Consider the following 26,172-nt stretch of genomic DNA (forward strand, 5'->3'; position numbering starts at 1 on the left):
ACATGCTAATGTGTCATTCTATAGGAGAGGGGAAGATTACTGGCATGTGCATTCATTATATACACTAAGTAATCGTGTTTGTGCTCTTTTATTCACTCAGCGTGCAGTAAGGAGAAGGTTCCTGCTGAAAAACGCTTAGCTAAATCACAGGAAACTCATTTATTTAGCTTTACTGGAAAGGTAGAAAGATGATTACTGACAGTCTAATGTGACCACAACTACCACTACAACTCCCAGGGCTGAAAGAAAAAAATGCTCTTAACTAGAACTGAAATAAAATTTATGACAATAACAAACTTTAGGCATTCATTGCTCAACATGGGTGAGTCAAGAAGCCAGTAGAAGAATTAGCAACAACAGCCAGTGGATTAGTGTTTCCACAAGTGCTTGCCTGCTTTCCAAGCATACCTTGTGCTGGTGAGTAAAATCTGAGGGGCGTTAAGATGAACTTCTTTTATCAAATCTGAAGAGCCATCACCAAAAAGGGTTAAGAGAAGCATTTTGTTGATGCCAATGGCAGGTTTGCTGAGAGCCTTTTCAACACTGAGGAACATTGAGAAACATGGATATGCAATCTGAAAATGCTGTATTTGAATGTTTTCACTGGTTTTTAACACCTGAAACCATTTTTTCAGGGAAGATGACACTTGCAGATATACTGGTGCCTTGTTTATACCTCATGGACTGTGTACACTGAAAGAATCCTAACCTAACCTGAAACAAGCTGAGCTAATGTTTGCAGCAGCTGAGCTTGCAGCCACTAGTTTACAACATTAGACTGATTTTTTCCCCCCAGTGTTTTAACTACTTTAAGTAGTAAACTACTGACTTGACAATGTGTAATACACAACTTTGGGTTATGTTTAAGAACTGTAATCTTAGATTCAACTAATGGCTATTGCCCCGGGTTAATTTTAGCTACTACTGTTACTGGATATTCCTGAAGCTGGCATCATGATCAATTCTAAGCTGTTCTAAATATGGATATCTATCCACAGAAAAAATATGATGAAACATTTGCCAGATTTATGAACCCTCTACTTTCCTGATGTAAAGTTAATTCCTGAGAGCAGTGGTTCTCAAATAGTGTGACGAGGCAAGTCAAGGTGTGCTGTATGAATTTGTTCAACCATATGTTATTACTACTACTATAAAACAACAAAAGATACTGTAACACATGCATTAATATTTTTGAAACTTATAACGACTATGAACATATTAAAAAATTGACAATTTCAAACAAATTCTCTTAATATTTCCCAAACAAATTTTGGGGGGGTATTTCTGACATCTTCTAAGTGGGCCTTTCCATCACATTTACAGATACAATTTCTGATAATTTGGTGTAAAAACTCTGATAACAGGTACAAAAACATTTGGATTTGCTCCAAAAAATTAAATATCAAGCTGTGTGTCAGACTAATATGGCTGAAATGCACTCTGCAAAAACATAATTTTAACATGTACTTGTCTTATCCAGTGCTTCTTAAATGGCATGGAGTATGAATTTGTTAAACGATCCATTATAACTACAACTATACATTGACAAATGTCACTGTAAGACATGTAAGAGGTGATTTCGCATGGCTATAGAGATGGTGTGCCTTGAGATTCTGGCTTAATCTTAGACATGCCTTGGGCATAAAATGTTTGAAAAACCCTGCCTTAGAGTACCAGGAGTGACAGATAAATGCAGGAGCCATAACTGCCTTATACCTCTACAATAGGGATTTATGATATTGGATTTTTTCCATATCTGATACACTGACATCACAAATTCATTTAGCCAGCAATATCAATACTGACATATGCAGTTCAAAAATAACACTTCAGTCCTTAAAACACACTTTAAGTTTGGAATGAGGATTGGATCAGCTGATATAGGTCTGTTGTTTTCAATACCAGATAACTGTTTCTTAGAGAAGAGGACCCTTGCAGATGTATTGGTACCTTGTTTATACCTGATGGACTGCGCACACTGAAAGAATCCTAACCTAAAACGAACTTGTTTCTGAAACAACCTGAGCTAATTTTTACTGCAGCTGAGCTTGCAGCCACTAGTTCACAATAAAAAACTGTTTTTTTTTCAGTGTTTTAGCTACTTTAAGTCTGATAAACTACAGCCTTAAGAATGTGTAACATACAACTCTGCTTATGTGTAAGAGATGTAACCTCAGATTAAATATACAGCTACTGAGATAATTCCTGACCACACAAGTGCAACAGCTAAATACAGAAGCTAAAATCACTTTAACTCTATCAAAATCAATTTCTCCTCCTGATCAAAATCTCACCTTTCTGACTTTTACACACACCACAGAGAATACAAAGACATTAACTACAACACATGTAGGTAAAGTGAGAAATAATTAGTTACAGATAAAGTAAATTAACATATTTCTAAAAATAAACTACTTAATTCATACTGTATGTGGATGTTGCTCACCATATGTTGATCAAAGACTTAAAATCACTCTTTTTATACCTCTGCATCTTTTTTATAACCTTTCCTTCTGATTCCAATTCACACGCTGGTCCTGAACAATCATAAAGAGGCTTTCTACAAAACAGATGGATCAAACGGACTTCTCTTTGAAATGACAGATAGGCCCCAAGGATGCCTGGATTTACGACCACAGTAATGGATGATGAAATTTTTAGTTCTCATATGTACCAATTGTGAATCTGCTTCTCTCTTAAGGACGCCTTTTGAAGATTAAAAACTGAGTCATCTAAATCATTTGAAAGTTGCCTTTAAAAAAACCTTTTTTTGTGTTATTAAATCACGTTGATATGACTCTGATGTCTTGTCAAAGTGGATACTTTCCAGATTGCGGTTGCCAGTTTGTGTCACTATTCCTCTTTTGTGTGGATGTCAGTGGCTGAGCTTTAGGAGAAAAATTTGCCAGTCTGAATCATACATGCCAAACAGTTCAGAACTGTTGGAGCTGGGACATGGACAAGTCTTCGCCAAACAGGGAGCATTTTCTAAAGAGGGGTCACAACCTCTCCAGATACAATAAGTGACTCGACAACAATAACAGACTGACAGCTAACACGACACACATTGTGGACGTAAGGCATGACTATGCAGGAAATGGCCCTCTTTCTGTGTCAGCACTTGCTCCCAGAAACAATACCGACCAGTTCTGTGTAACAGTTTACGTCATGGTTCCCAAACCAATAAAGTGTGTGGGGAATTTTCAAACAACCAAATAGAGGCAGATGGAGCATAAAGAATAGCCAAAGGCAAATGACCAGTCCGTCTAAAATGAAGCACATTAAACATCTGTGTGGATTCAGTGTTATCTTTTACTGCATGTTCTGTTCCTTTTTAGCACAATTCTTCATCACACGACTTCAAATAACACCCGACAATAATATAGTCCTAGACTTTCCCAATGCAGCTGTACTTATAAGGCAGTTCTTTGGTCAAAACTGGGGAAAATCCTCATCAAAATTTCCCAAAAGCAACTTGCATGTCTTCAAATAGCATTCTGACAGCGCAAAGCCACAGACTTTAACTTTCCCTCTCAAATTACAAATAAAAGCTGTGAATCTTTCAATTTCAGTCAAAGGAATGAGGAAGTCTTAACATTTTTGCTTAGAAAAGGATGAGTGAGACCCAAGAGATTATCAAAATATCAACAGGAATCATATTTTATAACACAAGGATATAAAATTTCACTCTAAATCTCAGTCCATATCACATTTCAGAGAAATTGTTTTTTTGTCTTTCTGCACTAAAGCACCTCAGATTGTTTCTGTGTACAAAATGGCTGAAAATCGAGTCACTGATGATGCTACAGTACATGTGCCTCTTTGTATCAAATATTAGTATTGTCGAAATTGCACCATAATCTAGTTTAGCCTGGTGGTGGGCTGATATTTGGGTACTAGCGCTGTCTGCACAGCACACTGAATGTTCAAACACTGTTCTCCCACCACAAATTTACCTCTTGTTTATAATCTTTTTTTTTTTTTTTTTGTTCAATACTGCCGAGGCAGATGGAGGATGAATGCACAGAAGACAACAAACACGGTGAAGATGAACTAGAGATAAACAACAACGACGGCAACATTACAAACACACAAAGTATCTACATGGAGTCTGATTCCATCAATTATAAGAGCTTGATTGATATTTAATTCAAAGCTGGAATTTAATTGCTAATATCAAGGCGTAATTAGGCTGATAAATCATGACTGATCTTATTGAATTAGGGATTGAAATAGCAGAGAACCTGCAAATTGTCTGTGTCAGTTAAATAACTGTTCTTAATAGGTCTACAACTTTGCTTCAGACAGTAATGAAACTGAACTAATGTATCCCCAAAAAGTGATCTGAAGTAGAAGTCTTCACATGCAGTTGTTTATTCAGGGCTATGGCTGTGGGCCTTGCTAAACTTAGAAATGCTTCTTGTGTTTCAAAATAGAATATTAAACAAGTAGCAACATAGTAAACAAGCTCTTTAAAAAGCTTTCTTGTGTGCTTAAAAAAGGACCTTATATATGTCCTCCCTCAGGGTCCGTTTATGCACTGTATTATAGGAAGAGTAACTAAAGAATACAGTGTGGACAGAGTGATGAGGATAGGAAGAGAGAGAAGGACAGGGAGGAGATTGTGAAAGATGAAGAGAGAGAAATAATGCACACAAGCACCAGCATGAGCACTTGGATAGTCCTAATATCTCCCCATGCAATTCCCCCTCACTCAGCACCACACACGCTCCTGTAGCACACAGACACACACTCTCTCTCTCCCTCTCTCAGACTGCATCTGCCGGAGCTAGTGGCTGTAGTTAAATTGAAATATTTCCCGGCGTGTGTCAGAAGCATGCAGAATGATAATTATGACAGATCTGATTAGGCGGGCCGAGTCGGGCGGCTCCGGGCTGCAGGTGCGACCTTGTGCATTCCTGAGTGTGTAAATAAAATTAATTACAAGCGTAGGGGGCGCGCGGCGCGTGACATCAGCGCGCACAGGGGGGACTCCCACGGGGGGCACCCTAATGGAATATTTTCCCCGAGTCTAATAATACAGTTGGTATTGACTTGAGGTAATTAGGGGGATCATTAAAGCGCTTTTCCCGGCGTATTTGCCTGCCTGATCAGATTAGCGAGAATGGGCCTCAGAACAAGCCCTGTGTGGTCTGTCAGGAGAAGTAGAGACAGTGGGAGAGGGTTAGCTAGCGAACATTTGTAGCAAAGAAAGAGCTAGCAAAATGCTATGCCTGTCACTGGGAGAAGGACAATATTTGCTAACAAGCGAGCAAGAGGAAGGATAGAAAAGGTTTGGCTTCAGGTGAGAAAATAAAGCACTGTTCAGCCCCTAAGAACTTTTCTTTGAATGAGGGATAATCCACTGTTAGCCAGTTTGCTAGTTACCAGCACATTTCTAACACCTGCTCCACAAGAGGAAGCATTAGTCATATAATAAAGCATTAGAGGTGATGACGAAGACACAATTTGGACTCCTGACAGTCAGGGCAGATTCCTGGTTTGGACAACAGGGTGGGAGGCTGGCAAGGAGGAGGGAGTGGGTTGTGCAATTGGAGACAGATGGGGTGAGAGGTGGCATGTAAGGCGTAAGTGAGAGAGATGGCGGGAGAGACACAAAGTGCTCTGGGCATGCTCAGTGAGACCCAGGGCTCCTGCTTAGAGGAGGAGGGTTCGATGAAAGGGGAAGTGGAGAGAGAAAACAGGCTGGTGGGAATTCCACTGTCCATTAAACAATAAGAGAAAGGCTCATTTCAGAGGGCGGGGAAGACTTACCGTTTGCAAGATAATTCATTCGCTAAATTAATTATTCAGACAGCTGGGTCTCCAGTTCAAGAAATTGTGTCTTTAATAATAGAGAGGATCTGGCCTAGCCTGTTTCCCATAGCAACCTAATAACCAAGCAGGCACTGGAGATAAATAAATAAATCAATTAATAAACAGTCACAGCCCTTTTACATCCCAAGGGGCTGTGATAAACTTGCTCTGATCTGCCTAATTTGAGTGAGAGGGATTTGTGAAGAGCAGGGAGTGAAAATAAAAACAAAAATGAAGACATCTGAATGCTGGCAAGGAAGTAGAACTTGGGGAAAGTGGAGCCAAATTTTACTTAGCTGTTCTTACAAATATATTCATTACAATAGATAATTTACAAAACTACTTTGTGGACTGTGAGGCAGCAAGTTAAAAGCCATTACTAGAAAAGAAGAGTCCGTCGATACTGGTTTATCAGGGCTGATATCGATAGTGATTATAAGTAAAACATGTGACTGATAACTGACATTTAGAATCAAAATGAAACTGTTATGACGAATGAAATGTGTTAAATGTAACAGAAGTTAAACTCCATTTATAAAAAGAAGAAAAAAAAATAGCACTAGCTCTGTCATTGAGAGCCACAGCACAAAGCAACACAGCAGCAGCAGCAGCAAGAAACAGGAAGTGATGTCGTACACTCCCTGTATCAGTGCCATCAAGGCCTCAGTGCTGATTGGCTGGTAGTTGTGTGACATCAAGCTAGTCAATTTGAGGGAAGGACATTAGGTGAGACTGTAGAGAGTGAAAACAAAGCCAGAGGGGAAGACACACCTTGCAGTGGAGCAGCACATCTTTTAACTAATTAATTTGATCAATTCTTGGTCAAATACAATGCCAGTACCAATAATCTGTGCCAAATATCAGCATCAAAAATCAGTTACCCCTACTAGAAAATGGTTAAAGGTAGAACCATCCACCGTTGAAGAATGGATTGAAATGGTTAGGAATAAACTGATACCACATTTTTCCAGAGGAATAAAAAAAAAAAAAAAAAAAACTACAGACATATCAGTACACAACTTTTGCCGGTTTTGAAAAGAAAATACCTCAGTGCTGTTTTTTCTTCTTTTAACAAAGAAATGTTGTCAAGTTCTGATAAAAATGGTGCTTTAGCAGCATCCATGGTAATGTCTTCCACCATAATTGCACCAGCCTATTGTTGCTGCTTGCTTATGCCATGACTCTGCTGCGCCCGAAAGTACTGCCCCTCATCGCTGATTGGTCCTGTCACTTTCTAACCGGGTCCAAAAGATTCAGGCGGGAGCTTTGCAAGATGGATTCGCCAGTGAGAAACACGGAAATGGGAGAATCCATCTGCTTTGCAAGGTTACAAGTACTTACATTTGGGTACTTGAGTACAAACATGAGTACTCAGTAATACCATAATTGTTCTTAAAATTACTTTGACAGTTTATTTCATTTTCATCACATGTTCTTTCACAATGTATCAGTGCATAGATTTAACTACCTACTCACATAATGACAGGCAAACATCATGCTTTAAAATGATACTGAGTACAGATTATGCATGAGTATGAGTACTTAGACTTGGTATCAACACCAAAACCCAATACTAGTATTGGTTTTATCGGATCCAAACAAAATACACTTTACTATGTACTGTACTTTCTTGGGTAATAAATTCTGATATTTGTCTTCTGATGTCTAATGTAAAATACATAAAACAATAAAACACCAAATAAATATCACAAATGTATTATGAGAGTAATTGTCCTTCAGAGCCATGTCACTGGTGTTGCCCTTTTAAAAATGTCATTTATTTTGAAATTAAAACCATGATTAGGACATCACTTGACTTCCTGTAGCTTCTTCTTTATGATCTATATAGAAATAGCCAGAAAAAGTCCACTGTTGCTTCATTTTTTAAAGAAACTTTTCAAAATTGTCTCCTGATTTTACATGAAGCTTTTAGATAATGTCACTGGTGTGATCACCTTTTTGGTCTGGATATGATATACAAAATAGCAGGGATACAAGATAATATGGGTTTGATATCAAAATATATCTTAAAAAGTGAATTATTGGTTTTGGCAGATAGGAACATTTCTGCAGATCCTTTGGCAACATAAATCTGCCTGTATCAGCAGTGAATATAGGCCATACAAACAAGTAAGTTAGTGCAGTTTTAGGCTGTACCAACAGACCTACGTCAGCTGAAGCCTTTTTTCTTTATCAATCATCGTTCCTGGCACTTTAAAAAGTATTCTAAAGACACTTTAAATTGTGTGTTTAACGGAATAAAGTTTTAATTTTTAACTATATTTAAATATCGATATATTTATCAGCTAAAATAATTTTGTAAATATAAACATATTAGATACAGATTAAATTACATAATTTAGTGAGTACATCCTGATAATCAACATGTGGTTTGATGCCATGTAGCAGCCTTTTTGTTGAATGTATTTTTCTGGAAAAATGTCATGGTATTCTTAGTTACCGCTACTGGTGTTACCTCCCTCATGTGTAGCATCTTTATGATCATCAACACCAGTGACAGTGCTTGGATGAACTTTTTTCAAAGCTGATAAGTACATTATTTTGCCTAAAATAGCATCAAGATATCAATTTTGACTTTCTCTACCACTGTTTCTCCTCTATAGGTCAGGTGTATTTTTTTTACATTTTGCATCCCTAGAAGTGTATGATTCTGTAGATTGGGAAAGCATACTGGACTTCTTGAACGGCCTTTCCTAATTTTCAATGGGAAGGGGCAGCAAGACAGTTGATAAATGGCTTACAGGACACTCTGTGATGTTGTAAATGTTAAATGCAATGGAAACTGTAATATCTAACTTTTCCAAATAAAAATGAAATAAAAAACCAGGAAAAAAAAAAATCAAAAAACAATAATCTTTCTTTTCCTAGGATGTCAATTAATGCCATTGGTCGACAACTCTACATGCAAAACATGGCTTCTAACATGCTGACCCCAAGTGGCATCTCAGTAACAGACAAACCTCTGAACAGTCACAATCTAGAAACAGACACCCGAAAGGTCAGCCATCTGCCCCTGTTGTTAAGCAGCCATTGGATGGAGCAGAATGATACAAGTGGTGTGTCTGTGTGACAGTGTGAGTGTGTGTTTGTGTGTCAGAGTCTAGTTGGATTGGTCATTTGCCAAATATCAGAGATTAAAGCTAGAAAAAAAAATCAACCCAGCGTAAAACCTCTATGACCACCAAGCAGATTCCCCCTGACAGGAAATAATCGTTTACAAAACATGAAGGAAGCAGCTATTCCAGTTATTCTGTCACCCTCCCTTCCTGCTCCCTTCAGTGTCCCCACCCACCCCCACCCACCTCCACCCATTCCCCCACCTCTCCAGACCAACAAGGCACTCACCCCCCGCCCCCCTTCCCTCACCCTCCACTCCAGGGACTGCCGTGCCAGGCGGGTGCAGGGTGACAGATGGCATACACCAACCTCCCCCTCTCGCTCTCCCCTCTCCCCCCTACTGCACCAGCCCCCCCTCCGCCCGGCCCCCCCGGTGGCGCAGCGGCGGACCAGATCAGTGCCATTCTGTCTCATTAGAGCCTGGCTAATTAGCGTAGCCTCTTCCAGGGGAGAGTGAGCAAGTGAGCGAGAGAGACGAAGGGATGGGGAGAGAGGGCGGTGTTGGTGGCGGTGCTGGAGTTCTGTACTCTTCTGGTCATTGAGGAGTCGGAGGGCTTTGAGCCCTGTGGTGTGCACGGCTCCCGGGGTGCTTGTTTTATGACAGCAGGGACTCTGATTCTACCCGTCGTGCAATTCCTCTCAGGAAGTGTCAGGGATGTTCGGACATAAAAGTCGTGTCAAAGGAATGCCCCCCAACCCTCTCCCACCCCACCCCTCAGCTAACCTCCCATCGCTCAACTGAACATGAGCCGCCCTCTCTGCCAGGCTAGCCAACACAGCAAGCCTCCCCTGTTAGCGTGAATGAAAACAAAGCACAGTAGATTGCTAGAGAGCGCTCTAGCCCCAACTGAGCCAGTTAATAATGTTGACATCAACTCTAGGCTATCCATATCATAGCTCACACCTCTGCAGGCTAAAATAAAGGGGGCTGTTTGGTGAATGTAGCTGCTCCTGGCAGTGTCAGTGCTGGATTCAAACCAGTTGTGCACAGATGCTTTCTCCAAGTCTGACATCTCCTGAAGCTAAGCGGAGATGTAGCATTCTTGGGGTGATTGATCAGTTTGAATTATTAAAGAATCAACTGAATTATGTCTCTGATTGTACTAAGAGTAGATTCCTCAATAACAAGAATTGAATTATTGATTACAAAGTAAATACTTGTGATAAAACTTAGAGTGAACAGAGATGTATGATCTGATACAGGAATATTACTTGGATTAGATTCACTGCTTTATAGTTACTAGTCTGAATATATGGCAGTAAAAGAGTGATTGAAATGCAACATTGAATATGAGAGAGAGGGGAGGGGAGCAGTTAAGGGGTGGCAGAGGCCTACTGCGGTTACGAGCCCTAAGAGAGGACAGCATGGCTGCGTTCCAGGAACCCCCAAATGCACACATTCAAATATGCCTAACCCATACTGATGCACAGAAAAGCTAATACAAATCCATATAGAGTATATATAGGCTTAGTTAAGCATGAACCAGTCACTAAACTCCTGTTTACTGCTTCTTCACCCAAAGGACAAACACCGCCTTTGACCTGATTCGACTCCACCTCCCTTTTTATCTGTTTTCCACATCTAACCTCCTTCTCTTTTTAGCTTTGAGAATAAAACAAAAAGACTGTTTACAAATACATCCACGAAGTACATATTTACACCGACTAGTCACCTGACCCTGTGCTTGTGTAAGCATGATGGGAAATCCTAAAGAGAGCTAAAGACGCAGAAGTTGAACAGCACACTGATCTGACAGGACTGTGCCAGCCTCTGGTGATGAGGCCTCTCCTCCACCCTCCCCCTACGATTATTTCCCTGGACCCCATATGGGCATCCTGCCAGTCCTGCCCATCCTCCATCCTCATCACCATCCACATCCACACTGCTCTCCCAACCTCCGTACCAGCAGTCTCTGCTGGCATGGTGCTCTACCCGAGGCTTGGATAGTGGTTATTTTCTTCCTGTAAGGCTGCAGCCCTCTCCGGGTTTCAGCTGTCATTTACAACACAGCATTTAAATATACATTTTGCTGTTCTTCCTGGCTAACTGATCATACTAGAGCCAGCTCTTTAACAATTAACAGTGACGTACTCAACCACCAGTATCCTGAAGAAAATGTTCTTTTCCAACAAAAACTCCCTGGTTACATGAAGTAAACGCTTTTCATTTCTAGCAGTGAAATCAGTTTGGAAAAAGCAGAAATTAGAAGATAGCCAAAGCAGGAATTTAATACTCTCACTGTCTATTTTTTACTTCTTAAAACCAGGAAAACCTCAGCTGTACAAGACTAGTATAGCTTGTATTCTGTTCAATGGATAGTAACCATTAGTGTGAACAAAGGAAACCAAGGTGCCTGGGGCTTCAATCAATTGTTCAGTCAATATCAATGCATCTTATTTGTTTATTTCACATTAAAGTCTTGCAACTTAACTTTTATTAAGTATTATTTTTTTGCATGTAATTTACATTATATCTATGTACTTTATAGCTCTATTTTGTATGAACAGAACAAGCTGTATGTAATTTTGCCATCTTTTCCAATTGTAAGACTTTTTTACATTTTTTTAATGATTATTTGAAATAGCAAACAATAAACAATCTGAAACTCATCAAAAGGACTTCCAATAAAGAAGCTGGAATAATATTCAGATTTCTTACCAATAAAGAGACAAGCAAAATAGCCTTTGAATAATTTTCTGTATATCGACAAATGGATTATTTGACAAGGCATTGTTGTGGCTTTTTATTGTATTACAAAAGGAAAAACTCTACTTTTCCAACCACATTTTCATGCTGATGAAAAAAATCCAACTGTAGTATTGTTTGCTCAGAATAACCACTAATGAAGAACTACAAACTGTCCCTCTACAGAAGGAATAAGGTAAATGCTGGGTTTTTAATTTTTTTTTTTTTTTTGTGAAACGGCAGATGATTACAAGGGGCCTGCCTCTGATTTTTAGGGTTAAGGGGTCCTGAAAGGGAGGAGCGGGCCTGGCCTGGCATTGCTGGTAGCTGTGGTGATGCCGGCTGGGTAGCAAGGGGGGAGACCAGCTGCCCGGGGAGCGCCCATTACGAGATGGAGCCAGAGATAAGTGCTCTCCCAGGCCCCCTTTCACAGGCATAATTAGCACACTTCTTATCTGCTGCTCAATTCACATTCACACCCGCCTGCCATGAATGGAACGTGAAAGAGAGGCAGAAATCGGGGAGAAATGGGAGAGGTAGAGGGGGCAAGACAGAAAGATGGGAGTAAAGTGGAAAAGGCATCGGTGGAACCCTTTTCCCAGACAATCCTTCATTTGAGAAGAAAAAGACGTGCTCTCCCCCCTTTCTCTTTCTCCATCCTTCCAAGGAGTCTTTGAACTCTTTAACAAAAACAGTGGTTTGTGCATCAAACTGCAATTTGGTAAAACAAAGCTATCTGGGGGTATAATCATCCTAATCAGCAAGAAAAAAATAAAGCCTTTGCAGATATTTCTAGATTATTCCGCCCTTGGTGATCTATTTTTCCCCCCATCTTCTTCATCAAGCACAATTGTGGAAATCTTCCCAACTCTGCCTCCGACAGGCGTATGAAAACCTTTAATAATAACTCCTTAGTGCTCCATTTTTTAAATTACTTTTAATAAAGAGTTAAACTGGTGCTGTTTCCACCACACACAGGCTTGTATTGTGTGAGCGCCCTGCTCTCTGGGAGAAGATAACAGGGGCCCCATCGTCTTACTGAGCAGAGCTAATATAAACAGGTTTGTTTGGTGTCGAAACAGTGTCGACTGCTAAACTCCAAACCCACAATAAAGAGGATGTGTCATTATAGTGATAAATCATCACAGTGATGCTCTGAGGCAAATTTTGCAACTAGGCAACCTCTATACCATCTATTTTGTTATGTTTATCAAGTATTAAACATTTTTTACTTTTTCAGTGATTTCTATGGCCTCATTGTGTGCTTCTTTTTATCCCTGTATGTTAGGCATCAAAGAGCACAGGATACCTCTTGGGTCAAGGATTTGCCTTTTTGGACATTAATGGGAAGTCTTAAAGCTCAAGGATTTCCATTATCTGCTATCAGTCTGTCTGTGTTTGGAGACTTTGAGCGAGTATAGATGCATGTTTAGAATTTCTATTTTAGATTTATGGCACATCAAAATTGCTGAGCAACTTTACAAGATTTATCTTATAAAATAATTACATGAATTTACATTTTGGCTGCTTCTAAAACAGTAAAAGTACTAGAAGACAAAGTTTAATCTTGCTTTGACAAAATGTTAAGATTTTACGCACTAGATTTGAAAAATGAATGAACATTAACACTTTTAAGCCTCTTTTGCTGTAAAATTAAGCTTCATGTGAGTGTGTGCTTTCGTACCTGGCTCTTGGATGCAGCCACTTTTGCAAACAGGGCCTGGGAAACTTTAGCCCTCTTCATCTCCTGCTGAATCTCATCATAGATGGTGGAGTTGATGTTGAGGATGCAGCTCTCAGTTTTGCCATTCCACTCGCTGGGCAAAGGAGACGGTTTTACCTTGATTATTGGAGGAAAATAGAGGAAGGAAATTAAAACATTCCTGCACAAAAATCATACACATTTTTCCATCAAATCTAAAATACTTAAAATTCAGTGTTGATTTAAATGATTCTGCTTGTGCACCAAGACTGAGTTACTGTACTCTGCAGTATGATTTTTTATGCATTAAATAACATGCTTTGTGCAAAAAGTTCTTTTAGTACAAAAACAGATTAAACATACACTTAAAGGTTTTTTTTTTTGCCCCTGAGTCTGACACAAAAATACAACTGAATCAAAATTCAAGGCTTTCTAATCACGCAAACTGCTGGTTTTAATATTTTAATTATATCTTTTTTTACACAGACACTAATAAAAAATGCAAATATTAGCCTTAGACTTGAAGGTTAAATTCACATGCTGCTCCTATTTAAATGCCCTGCTTTCCAAACATGAAAATTCTCAACCAACAGTAGTGATGGATGATTAGCTCCCATGTGTGTACTGTCTACTAAAACATGTGCATTCAGAGGTGAGGTGAGGGTGCAGTTGTTTGCTCACAGGAGAAATGCCCACAGGGATCCTGGGATTCCAGTCCTCAGGCCTCACACTGTTGCAGTCTTCCCTTCGAGGCTGCAGAATTGGGAACACAATAACCACACTTGTTCATATGCACATTTGGAAAAAAACATTAAAAGTTATCTGGCTAAACACTCAGTAAGTCACCCATCTCTTTCATGTTACTTCGCTCTAAAACACTTAGACGAGATGTTATTATTCTCTAAGCAAGCTGGTGATTAAAAAATAAATGCAAGTCAAGTGAAATCAAATCATCTTCATTTAGCGGCTTGTTGCATCTTGACAAAAATCCTTTGACAAAGTAACAAGTATCCTAATAAAAGCATAACCAAAGAACCATTAGCATATGAATCATCCATACGCGCCCTTTGAAAGAAGAGGGTTGGGTATGAGTACAAGTACACAGCAATAAAATAAATCATAATAACCCCAACAGCCACTGGCTCATGATACAACCTGTGCTTAGAAAAAACATATACATTCATGTATTGGTCTAGACACTGAATATGAGCTCCTTTACGTGTTTAAAAACAATCTCATAATCCTTAAAATTGTGGTGAAACTGGAATGTCGGATCTTTTCCGTGTCTTTCATCCTGCTCTTTTATGACAGTTCGAGGTGGGCTTGTCAGTCTGAGCGGTAGGTTACCATGTCAGGCTAATTGTTAAGGCCGGGACGTGCACTAACTGGCTTCGGAGGAGTTGAGCCGACCCATCAGACACACGTGTGAGAAACATACCTCTGCATCTGTTTTTACGAGGCCAATAAAAAGCCTCCTCTGTCTCGGGCTCAATTGCCACCCTGGCTGATTTATGTGCTTAAATTCACACCGCATTGCTCCATAGGAGAGGCTGGCAGATGGCCAGGTGTATGAGTGTGCGAATATGTGTTTGTGTGTAAGTGAACAGCCTTGTGTAGAAACAGGTCTATATGATAAATGTCAATGGGTTTAAGTCATACAGGTGAAGTGTATGAGGCATCTACTGTATATACTCTATTGATGTGCCAACAGTACTCTGAGTGATGTGCAAATAAAAAACACAAACATGAGGTGTTCAGTTCCTGGTCATGTTTGAAATCTTTACAGATTGTCTGTGGTATAGAAGTCATTGTGTTTACTGTTCAGCTTGCAAATGTATTCCTGCTCTGTTATCAATCTCCACAGCTCTGTAAACTAGTCTCTGATATGCTAAAAGGCCCTCAAACATTAATTCTGTAAGTACATCAGTGATCTGAAATACACCTGATGTGATTATTCAAAACTTGAGGCTGTAATTCTCTACTTCTGCTTCTGGGATATTTATGAAAAAAAGTATTACAAGGCTGAAAGACTCTTCCTGTTTTCATCGTCATTGCAATATGAAAATGCACAAAAAACTCACTGCAAAGGATTTTTGAGAGGCAGTGGCCTAACACACCAGATAGACTGTTTTACATATTGTTAGCCTCATAGCCTCAGTAATTTTTTAGCCAAATCGTGATATCTGCCTAACTCTACTCCCCTAACGATGCTGACTCATTGTGCCTTATTGCCTATATCCTCAGCCAATCAGAGTGAATGGTACAGTCCATAATCACAGTATGCCTATTATCTATAAAGTCACTTTTATTTGTTATGTAGCTCTTGGTGTGTTTTTTTTTTTTTAACTTGTTCATACATCTGGTAAAACTTACTGTTATAGTATAGACAAAAACATCCTATGTGTTTGCCAAAGGATGTGTTTTTCTTTTTTTCTGAAAACCTTAAGCAATTATGCTATGAGGCTAATGTTATCCATATTTCACATCTATCTGGGCAACAGTCAGTGTTGGGGGAGGACAGAACCTTTCAAAAAATCTTGGAGGGTAACTGGACAACAATCTGTCTGTCAGAGGAAACATTAGACATAGTAGGCATGAACCAGCCTGGAGAGTTACATAACCTAAACCTGATAGGCAGCCATTATCATCATTAACTGTCAGTGGAGCCATTTGGTAAATCAAACTCCTGCTAAAGCCAGTCAGAAGAAGAAAAGCAAAACATCTTTTCTACCAGGACAAGATGTCAGTGCAGTTCTTGTTGCTCTTCTTAAAATAAAGAAATGTTCAGTTCTGATAACACTGCTGTCATAACTACATCCAAGCTAACTGCTTCACCGGTCTTTATTGTTTACCAGCTTCCATTTGCCTCAACCACACCACACTCTTAGCTACCACCTTGTTCTCCTTGAATGACACTGATTGGTCCATATTAGTTCTCTAACCAGGCCCATAGCTTCAGCTTGATGATTCGCAAGAATGATCTGCCTGATGATAGACACGGAACCTGGTTGGTCCATTGGCTTTGCAAGGTGAGAGAGGTGATAAATTACAATAAACATCACACATTTTCTAAACACAAGTCTTGCACTCTGTCAGCATGCAACGTTTGACCTATATACTGTGTAATAATTGCCAAGCAGTTGTGGCTATTTCAAAGGACAAATGACAGTCCTCTATCACCAGCTGCAATTCAACCATAGAGAGAAGAAAGATCTCCACGTAACACTCAAAACTACTCAAACAACAAAACCAACACACAGAGTAGCAGCAAGTATCTGTTATTGACTGAAAACGTGATGCCAATAAACATGAACATCTAAGATCAATTAGATGAATTTTTCTTTTTTTCTATTCGAAGCTCTTTTAATTTAGTTTCCTGTCTACTTGTCCTTTCCCCCCTCATATAGTGTAACTCTACATCACCTTTCAAGCGAAGGTTGAACAAATAAAAAGCTGTTTGAAAACAAATCTGTGCACAAGGTTTCCTTGACCGTGCCAGATGCCATGCGCACCGTCTGAATCCATGAGCGCTGGCACACATAAGAAGAAATGTAATGTTTGGGGCCTAACAAAATGATGAAATAAGAAATTTAGAGCTAATTTGCACACTGCAATATCAACCATGTTATCTCATATGCCATATTGTCCTTATATTGTGCAGGCCTTATGTGTTAAAAGCTAAACTCTTCTTAACTTTCATTCTCTGCAAAGTCCACTCTCTAACTCTGAGTTTCAGTCCTGTATTGACACAGCCTCTTATTGTAAAGATGAGCTGTCAACTGCAAAGTGGCCCTGCTTAAGTTCAGCACCGTTGCTTCAGAAAGGAACTCTTTCTGTTCTCTTTTTGAAAAGACAGCGTCTGCCATCCTGCTGAGTAATCCAAGAAGGAGTTTTTATATTAGAGATGGGTGGGCCTGTTCTTTCTTTCTCCTTCACCAAAATAAAAGCCAAAACGTCACCGAGGACAGGACAGAGGAGGCTTTGTCCGCCACCTCTCACCTCCCAGATGCAGCTGACCGCACTTCAAATGGCTTAAGTGGTAGAAAGTTGCCACATACCTTTTAGATGAGAGACATTGATTCGCTTTGTGAGGGTGGAAAAGTTGTGCTGTGGTGCATAGAGATTTTGAAAGGGGACAGACTAAAAGATGTTTGATCTTTCAAAGAGCTTGTCATCACTGAGTGAGCTTTATTTTTTTTTTTTGAAAAAAGGGAGGGCTGTTAATGCTGCCTAATGCACAGTAAAAGGTCAAAATTAGCACAAAAAATTATCTGTCATTTGTGCACCATTTCCACCTGTGTGGAGAGGGCAGACATGATGTAGATCTGATTTACATGCAGGAAGAATGAAACCTAAATCTTCTACTGAGCATGATAACTGAACAAATGGGCCTTTATTTGTTCCACATGTTTCTCAACAGGTTGAAGCCTGAGTCAATTGAGGGGAATGTGAGGTGTGAAACATAACAATGTGCTAGGGCGGTGCTCACAGGCTGCTTGCAGTCGTAACAGTGTTCACTTAAAGACATTACGTAAGTTTTTTTGTGTTTGTAACAACAAACCCACAAAACAAAAATCTGTATATTTTTAAAGAATAAGACAGTAAAAAAGAACTGTGGTTTCATTTCAGCTTTCTGTAGCCAGCCTGACATCACTGTGTTTGTTACACATGTCTTTGGAATCAGTCCATGACCACACCGCAGTCAGACAAAAAAATTCCAGCATCTTCAAAACACTCCAACCTGCTCCACACCTGCATGCCTGTTTTCAACGCTAACTGCATGTTAACACGTCCACTTAATAACATCATCTATACACAGTCATCCAAACAGTTCACAGGACTAGATAAGATCCAAATGAAGAACCAAAAAAAGCAACAGCTGCTGGGTTACTTCCAGTCAGACAAACTTTAGCCCAGGCCTTGTCTTTTTGGTGCACCATTTTACGTTATTGTTGTTACTTTAACATGATAAAAAGGTGTGCTTGGGGTGTCTGAAGATCTCCCAGATTTAACCTTGGAGTATTTTTCATCCCGTCTCCAAATCAGCAACCCCACACCTAAAAAATCTTAAAGAAAACATTTGTATTGCTAAAAATACACAATGTTGTGGTAATTCCAATAAGCTTTAAGGGATATTAAAAAAGGACTAATTTCATTATCTTTATGCTTAATTGTGATTAATCTGCTTTGTTGCATTTTGAAATTCTTGAACTTTACCGCTGAAAAAGTTATGCAATACAGACTAAAAAAGAAATAAAAGAACTGCAAAAGTGAGGGGAGATGCTGCAGTTGCTGAACCAAAGTGTGCTGTAACGGACAACAGACCATGTGATCAATGTGATTTAAAAAGAAAAGTTACAGACCTCAACATAGCTTTTTTGTAAAGAATCAATGCATTAATGACTGCCCAGTAGCAGTTTAACATTACTAAAGGAAAACTTAATAATGCTACACTGCTTGTTTGTTATGTAGTGTTGATGTAATAAAATGCTCATGTTGCTATCCTGTAACATTGGCTAACTAGCATTAACATGAACTTGAACTTAATATTAACATTATGCTATCTAGTAAGGCAGATTGGAGCATAAAACACATCTTGTGATCTCTTTTTGCAAAGCAAGCCCTTTGTTGATGTACTGTTGGAGGACAGCCAATGTCAGCCACTTCCACCAAGTCTTAATATTTTAACAATTTCAACAAGTTTTTAGAGATTTCAACTTTTTGTCATACAACATTTATGTACTCTTGTCTATGTAATTTCTCTGAGGTCTTGTTTATAAAAGAATTAAATCAAGTAAATAGGAAAAAAGGTTTGTGAAATTGTAGGGTTTTTCAAACATTTTAAATGGGATGGAGCCTGAGGACAAGGAATTTCTAACATTGTAATAGTAACCAAGGCATTTGCAATGGGTTGGACAAAAGGTCACCTCCTGGTGAGGGCAGGGGGTGGACAACTTGCTATTTTTAGAATTTCTGCCTTGTAATCATTGGGCCATCCATACCACAGTAATCTGACATTTTATTGTTTTGTATCTGAATGTCAGCTGCTTTAAAAGTTAAATTAATGTCATCATTGCTTGAGTACATATCTGTCTTTACCCTTGACAGAAAACAAACATCTCTGTGAAGTTTTTATTTCTCCTGCTCTCTTTAATGTTTGTCAAGCTCCAGATACCAGTCAAGTAACACAATATCTGGATAGTGAACAAAGAAAAAGAGGGATGAATGCAAAGCTTAAACTAAATGTCAGGTACCTGTACAGGTCGGCTGGTTGGAGTGCTGATTAGAGGAGCAGCACCCATCGCTGAGGCTGCTGTCAGGCTACGCTCCCTCTCCTCCTGGTAGATACGATCCCGTTCGGCCTCTGGCAGCTGCAGGAAGTTCTGCATGGCGCGCAAGTTGACCAGCAGAGACTGGGACGCTGTTTTTGGGTCTTCTTCTTTGCGTAGAATTTCAGACAGCAAGCCCTGAAAGATGGGATTAGAGAGGAGAAGAATAAACCACACGGAGTAAAAAGATTAAGAGGCAGCAACGATATGAAGGAAAACTAGGAAAAACAAAACCACAGTCCAGTCTTGTGTGACATAGTATAACACTGAGTCCTTGCTGTGGCCCCTGCCTTGCTATCACTTTGTTGAACGTTATTCTGAGATCTTGGACATTTTCTCTGAGCCATATGTTGCTTTGGATAAGAGCCGCAGCTACTCGCCTGAAATATGAAATCTTCTACAGCGGGCAATCAGTGTATCCTCTGTTTACTTTCAATAGCGCTCAATTCCATCATTATGAGACAGCGATGACTCTATTATCAGAGATGTGTGATTGGGCCCTTTCATCAGCTCTTGGCCACACACTGTGCAAACCATCTCCTCGCTTCTCTCCCCATCAATAGGTGTGATTTGGTAATAAATCTAGGTGCTGGGGAAAAGATGCTCGTACTATCGCTGTTATTTATTTATTTTATTTTTGTAGAACATGGTGCTCTTCAGGAATGAGTGTGGCTGCAAATATGTTCTTGGCGTTGCTTGCTTGACTAATAATATGTACACCAGTACGTATATGTGTCATGTTCAAAAAGGTATGTTTGTGGTTTCCAGGCAAGTGTGAACAAGTGAAATCTGACTCAGTGAGGTTTTTATGGCGAAGGGGACTGTGTGCTTAATACACACAAGTATTCAGGGGATAGATTAGTGGCATTTATGTTTTCACTGTCTGTCTGTTGGTGTCTGCATTCTTCAGCGTGTGCATCATTCTTTGCCATCAGTTCTCGCTGTTTATCTCTGTGGTCAATCAGTTTCCTCTCTAAAGTGACAAAAAAGCCTGCTGCAAAGACATAAGCCCTTCATGTCACCACTCAACATCCCCCCTTTCTCTCCCCTGCTCTCTTTTTATTAACACAGACTCGTGGAAGAGCCACATGCCTAATAAATAATCCTCCAAAGGCAAACTCTCCAACGGCACATTGAGCTAATTCCTCATATCAGCCACAGATAAGACTCTGTTTGTGTGGGAGCTCACCAATCTGCACTAAAACACCGCCATCACTCTCATACACACATTTATTATTGGGGGTGTTGTATGTTCTAAGTCTAATAGATCCATATCGGTTTCAGTGTTTTTCCTTTTTCATACACAGCATCTTCAAAGCAAATGGAGTCGTAATGAGGTTTGCTGTCACCTCCTTCCACCCCCCTTTAATACAGACGGTTCATCTTAAAACATTATCACTGCCTTCTGTTTGTGTTTGTGTGGGTATGTGTGTGAGGCCTCTGACTATGAAGTGAAACCACATATTTTGGCAGGGAGTGAGAACGCACGCGATGACCGAGCCCCGGTCTCTCACATGGCAGGCTGCCAGCTGTCTTGAAGTACAGTAGAGGTGCTGCGTTACTGGAGTGAGAATTATGAATGAGGAATGAGCTGTGGATATAAACACATTCAAACTCCTGGCTTCAGGTTTTTTTCATCAAAGAAGTTGCAGAAATTTGTTCTATTACTTCCTTAATGTGATACTTTTTTATAACTTTTTTAAACATGATGTTGGTGTGCAATCTTAGTGAGGGGCATAGTGATGGCTTTTGCAGATTTCATTTAAAAACACTTTTTCTATTGATGCAATGAAGAAACTTCACTTTTGCCTGTACTTAATTATTATGATATTCTTTACATGCATGCTACACCCCCCTGTGTTTTGTATAAGAAAGTTAGTTGATCTTCCTTGTACAACAGGAGGATGAAACATTGGTATATTTTCCTTTATGAAGCCATTTACACGAATTACCTTCTTTTTTTATGTTCTCTACTGATTTCAAAAACTGTGAGATGTAGCCTTCGTTCTTGTGGATTCATCATGTATGAAATTCCACAAATTCACTCACTCTTTGGTGAAAGAGCTTTAATGTTTTTGCTTCATCATCTTAGTCTGAGCTGCAGGGTCATCTTGAGCTTGAGTGTTGTATTGGTTGGGAGATTTTAGAGCCAGAATTAGGTAAAGTTTGTCCGGTGTTAGCAGCTTATTGTACAAAATAGAGCTGTGCATCTTAACTGATGTCACGATTCAATTAAGGTTATTAGGCCAATGATTTGATTCGAAATCCAGATGCATTACAATCAAGATTCATCCAGTGCATACTCCATTTTCCATAATAACTGCACATGGCTACTTTTAATCAATTGAGGCAAGCAGTCTGTTAACTCCCTGAGTCAATGTTAATTTCTTTACACAATAAATCTCTTCTTTTAATATAATTTACCTGAATGATATTAAATAACATCAACAAAAAAGATACATTAAATCAATATTCTTATTTTAAATTAAAGGTTTGCATGAAAAAATATTAACAGCCTTTGAAGAGGGCATATTGAAACAGGCTTAATATTTCAAAGTATAAATAAAGGTTTTGCTGTTTTCCCTTCTTTATTAAAGTATGGTTACCTTATTTTCTAAAACATTTAAATAAACAACACATTGAAATCAAATCAGCTTTATCAGCTCCTCCCTGTTCCTACCTCACTCTCATACACCTTATTTAATGAGCAATGAACTTCAGAGCATCCTGTTAGGATTTCAAAAAGAGCTGAAAATAAGACAGGTTGCCTCCTATTATTTTATTTCATTCACTCATTAAAAGGATTCGTATATCGACTCAAACTAATGTAGCAGACATTGCTGGCACGTTGTTAGGAAGTGTTTCACTGTTTTGGGATAATGTTAAATCAATCATATTTGGCTCTTACTTCATTTCACATCTGTGTCATCGTAAGTTCTGTCAGCTCCACAGGTGTTTTCTGTCTCATACAGTATTTATGTTTGACATTACTCCATTTAGCGATCGCAACAGTGTTGAACAATAACGGACACAATGGTTTTAAACTTTCAGTGAAGAAAACGAATGTACAGAGTCCGTCCAACCGCAATTTTTCGCTGTCTTCTTTTTTGTAGAAAAAGTTGTAGTTGTCTCTGCAGTGCAGGCCTAGCCTGTAAGGCACAATGAGTTTTTCCAGGCTGACGCTCCAGTAAAGTCATAACACAGGAGTTGATTGGTTGAGAGGCATCACGTGTGACTACTACTACCACTAAAAGACACGAAAAGCTGTGCCATTTAAAAAACAGAATGCCACTGAAATGCATTGAAAGAAGCCCCATTTGAGGGGAAACAGGTCATTATTTGAGTTTTTATGGCAGGTCCAGCTGGAGGGTAGAAAATACTCAAGCAGCATCTATCTGCATTGATTATGAGCTGCTTCCGCATCGATGCAGAATTGTCCTGAAATGATTATCTTCAACACCACTAGCACAGAATGTCTAACTTTTATTTAATCCTTTGTGATTTTTTTTCATTCTTGTTTCTTTCAGCCTCTTTTAATGCAAAGTCTACTGTATTTTGTTATTAGGTAAAATACTGGCAGGGTAAGTTTTTCATTGCATGGTTTTAGCTGACTTTACTGTGCATATGACAATTTACTTATCTAATCTTATCAGTGCATGCCCATGTTTTTGTACTGAACGCTGGTGACTTGTTGGTTAATAGAATCTTTGTTGTGTTCTGTTTTTGTCAGATGTGTGTAGTTATCGTGCAGTAGTCGTGCAATCAGGACTCCATTGTGAAAGAGATTTCTGTATCTCAATAATAATGATAATAATAATAATAATAATAATAATAATAATAATAATAAATGAATAGTAAGACTTGCTGAAAGGTGATGTTACTTTGTTGTGTTACATCAATTTAATGCTGGACAAAGAAAGTAATCCAAAAAAACTTATCTGTATTGCCATCAGCAATCAGCTTACTTGGCTCTGATTTCTGCAGCTTGTGCATCTCTATGTTGTAATATTCCATTTTTGTCATGCTACACAACTTAAAAATTGCTGCATAAAGCCAGCTTCAAAGATGTGTAGCATTCCAGGGATTTACAGTGCTCATTTTATTGGATTTCTGAAAAGTGTTGTTTGCACTCTAAAAGTTTTATTACATTGTGAATATGAGTCAGCAGGGTGGTGATATTGGCGATAAAAAGTGATATGAAATTAAAATTACATTAAAAAAAAAAACATTTTTTTTTAAATCGGCCTTAGATGATAAAGCAATTACTGGATTTTCTCCAAATAATTTTAATTTCCGTGTCTATTTAGTCCAAGAGAAGACATTTTAACTCCTAATTATCTCAGATGTGGGTGTGTTGGAAAATAAAAATGCAGTCTTTAAGAAAGAATAAAGTCCTGCACACTGGATTAGTAGCTCAATAATAGCATTTACTCATAAAATTGTAGTTAAGGTTCCTCTGGATTTTAGTAAAGAGTGTTCTGTTTAGATATAGGTCCAGGGAAACCAACACAAATTCTACTGACATTTAAGTTCATGGTTATCATTAACTCCACTGTCTTGTATTTAGGGCTGAATGAGTCCTGCATAAAAATAAAGTTATCCAAACTGTGAATTTATGTAGGATAAAAATGGGCAATTAACATTTGAATCTTGCAATCATAATTATAATTATTTGGACGTTTCAGCTGGCATGAAAGGAGACAAAAAGGGGTTGTGCAGTAACATTGTTCAGTACTAAGATAACGATAAAAAGTGTCATGAATCTTTATCGATGCTCACATGTTTTTGGTCAGTTATGCACTTCCAGAAAGTTTTATCAGGAGATGTATTGTTAAGATAGTTCTTTGCTGCACGTGTCTTTAGAGTTCAAAATGTATTCAAAAAGATTTTTGTTTTAACACTGGCATGAACTAACCTGAGGGTAGCTGACAGATAACTTAAGTTTCATCTAAATGCATCAGAATAGAGTGAGAGCATATGCATTATACCCAGGACCATCGGCAGACAAAACAGACATGCTGGGTGAAAAGACAATGTTTGCTTTCATAGAGAGCTTTAAGTATTTATTGCAATAAAGTCATAGTTTTTCAATGCTTTTATTTTAAATACCCATAAAGCAACGATAAAATTGCGATTTATTGTGCAGCCTTGCCAGGATTAGTATGGGATGTGAGGGAACTCAATCAAAACTTGCAGCTATATCAGGAAAAAAAAAAGAATTTGGTTTTAAATTTCCCTTCATTTTTTGTTTTAAAGTTTGGAAAATAAAAAAGAGGAAATTAAAACAGACAAATAAAAAAAAACCACTGAGCTTACCTGGGTTCTGTTAAAGGCAACGCGGGCAAAGACTGCCTGTGAGATTCCAGCCCGCTTCAGCTCGTCCCTAACCCACTGGTAGATCTCGGAGGACACCTCTGTGTTGGACGCCACCTGTGGCTCCATGGGCTTGGTATGGGAGCTGCGGCTGACAGGTGGGTGGTTGAGGTACTGCTGCGACAGGGACTGCTGTGCCAGCAGCCGGTTCACCGCATACTGCTGGTTGAGGATCTGTGCCATCACAAGCTGCTGGTTGACCAGCTGGGGGCTGATGGGAGTAGAGACCAGGCCTGGGTGGTGCAGACCAGGAAGCTGGGGCTGTCGGCCGCCGGTCTGGCCTCCGTGCGGTGGAGGGGCGTGAGACAATGGGGGTACGGGTGAAGAAGGGGTCTGCTCTGCGGTGCTGCCAGGGATGGGCTGCTGCTGCTGGGAGAAACCCAGGTGGTTGTGGTTGTGGTTGTGGTTGGAGCCGGGTGGAGAGAGGTCGGACAGACCGTCCATCTCTGCTGCAGGAGGAGCAGAAAGACAAGAAAGGGAAAGACGAGGTCAGTTATCAGTCGAAAGAAACAAGAGAGGGGAATGTAGAAAAGAGAAAAAAACAAGAAGCTAAAACTTAATCTTAAATACATAAACATCAGTTTAATGTCATCAAAGCTATGATCTTTTATCAGGAGAAATAAAACAGATCCTCTCTGTATGAGATCAAACTTCCGCCTTGAGTCAATTTTGTGCTGTCAGCTAACAATCCCATTTATGTTAGCGACAGTGGTAAGGGTGGAAAATTTGCAGCAAAATCCCAACCACAAACAGGAAAATACAAAAGTTTAGTGTCTTTTTCCCTCACAGGCCTCTCCCTCTCTGATTGGATATGAAACAGCTGATCAGCCAACGACTGGTTAAAAAAAGAAAAAGATGGAAAGGCAGATAAAAGAGCTCCATTGTGTTTGACCTGTGTCTTGCACAAGCCATGCCTTCGAAATTAAGTTCAGAACGTCTGTGGCCTCATCATGTGAAAAATAAATCCCATAGAGACAGTAGAGCGAGTGTGTGTGAATAGGTACAGTATAAATGAGTGTGTGTCCATAAAAGCAGGAGAATCTGATTCTCTCTTTACATCCTTAATTCTAAAATAAGGAACACAAGCTCGCCACTATGGCATTAAAAGTGGAGGGTGGTCTAAATTT

The 26,172-nt window shown here is 39.3% G+C and overlaps 1 protein-coding gene across 6 annotated transcripts in view; it reads right to left on the reverse strand.

The window, feature by feature from the left end:
* Window positions 1–26,172, reverse strand: part of LOC121513812 (DNA-binding protein SATB1) — a 91,725-nt gene that overhangs the window by 16,316 nt on the left and 49,237 nt on the right. For 4 of the 6 annotated variants that reach the window (XM_041793793.1, XM_041793795.1, XM_041793796.1 and 1 more), the window contains 4 exons: window positions 24,989–25,494; window positions 19,598–19,810; window positions 14,025–14,096; window positions 13,326–13,481 (listed from right to left, as the gene is read on the reverse strand). In XM_041793793.1, coding sequence (XP_041649727.1) covers window positions 13,326–13,481; window positions 14,025–14,096; window positions 19,598–19,810; window positions 24,989–25,494 — 947 coding nt within the window. The remainder of the gene's footprint in view (window positions 1–13,325; window positions 13,482–14,024; window positions 14,097–19,597; window positions 19,811–24,988; window positions 25,495–26,172) is intronic. The other 2 variants (XM_041793797.1, XM_041793794.1) reach the window with 1 other exon arrangement.

This window comes from Cheilinus undulatus, linkage group 8, assembly GCF_018320785.1.
Source record: "Cheilinus undulatus linkage group 8, ASM1832078v1, whole genome shotgun sequence".
In the NCBI taxonomy this organism is placed as follows: Eukaryota; Metazoa; Chordata; class Actinopteri; order Labriformes; family Labridae; genus Cheilinus; species Cheilinus undulatus.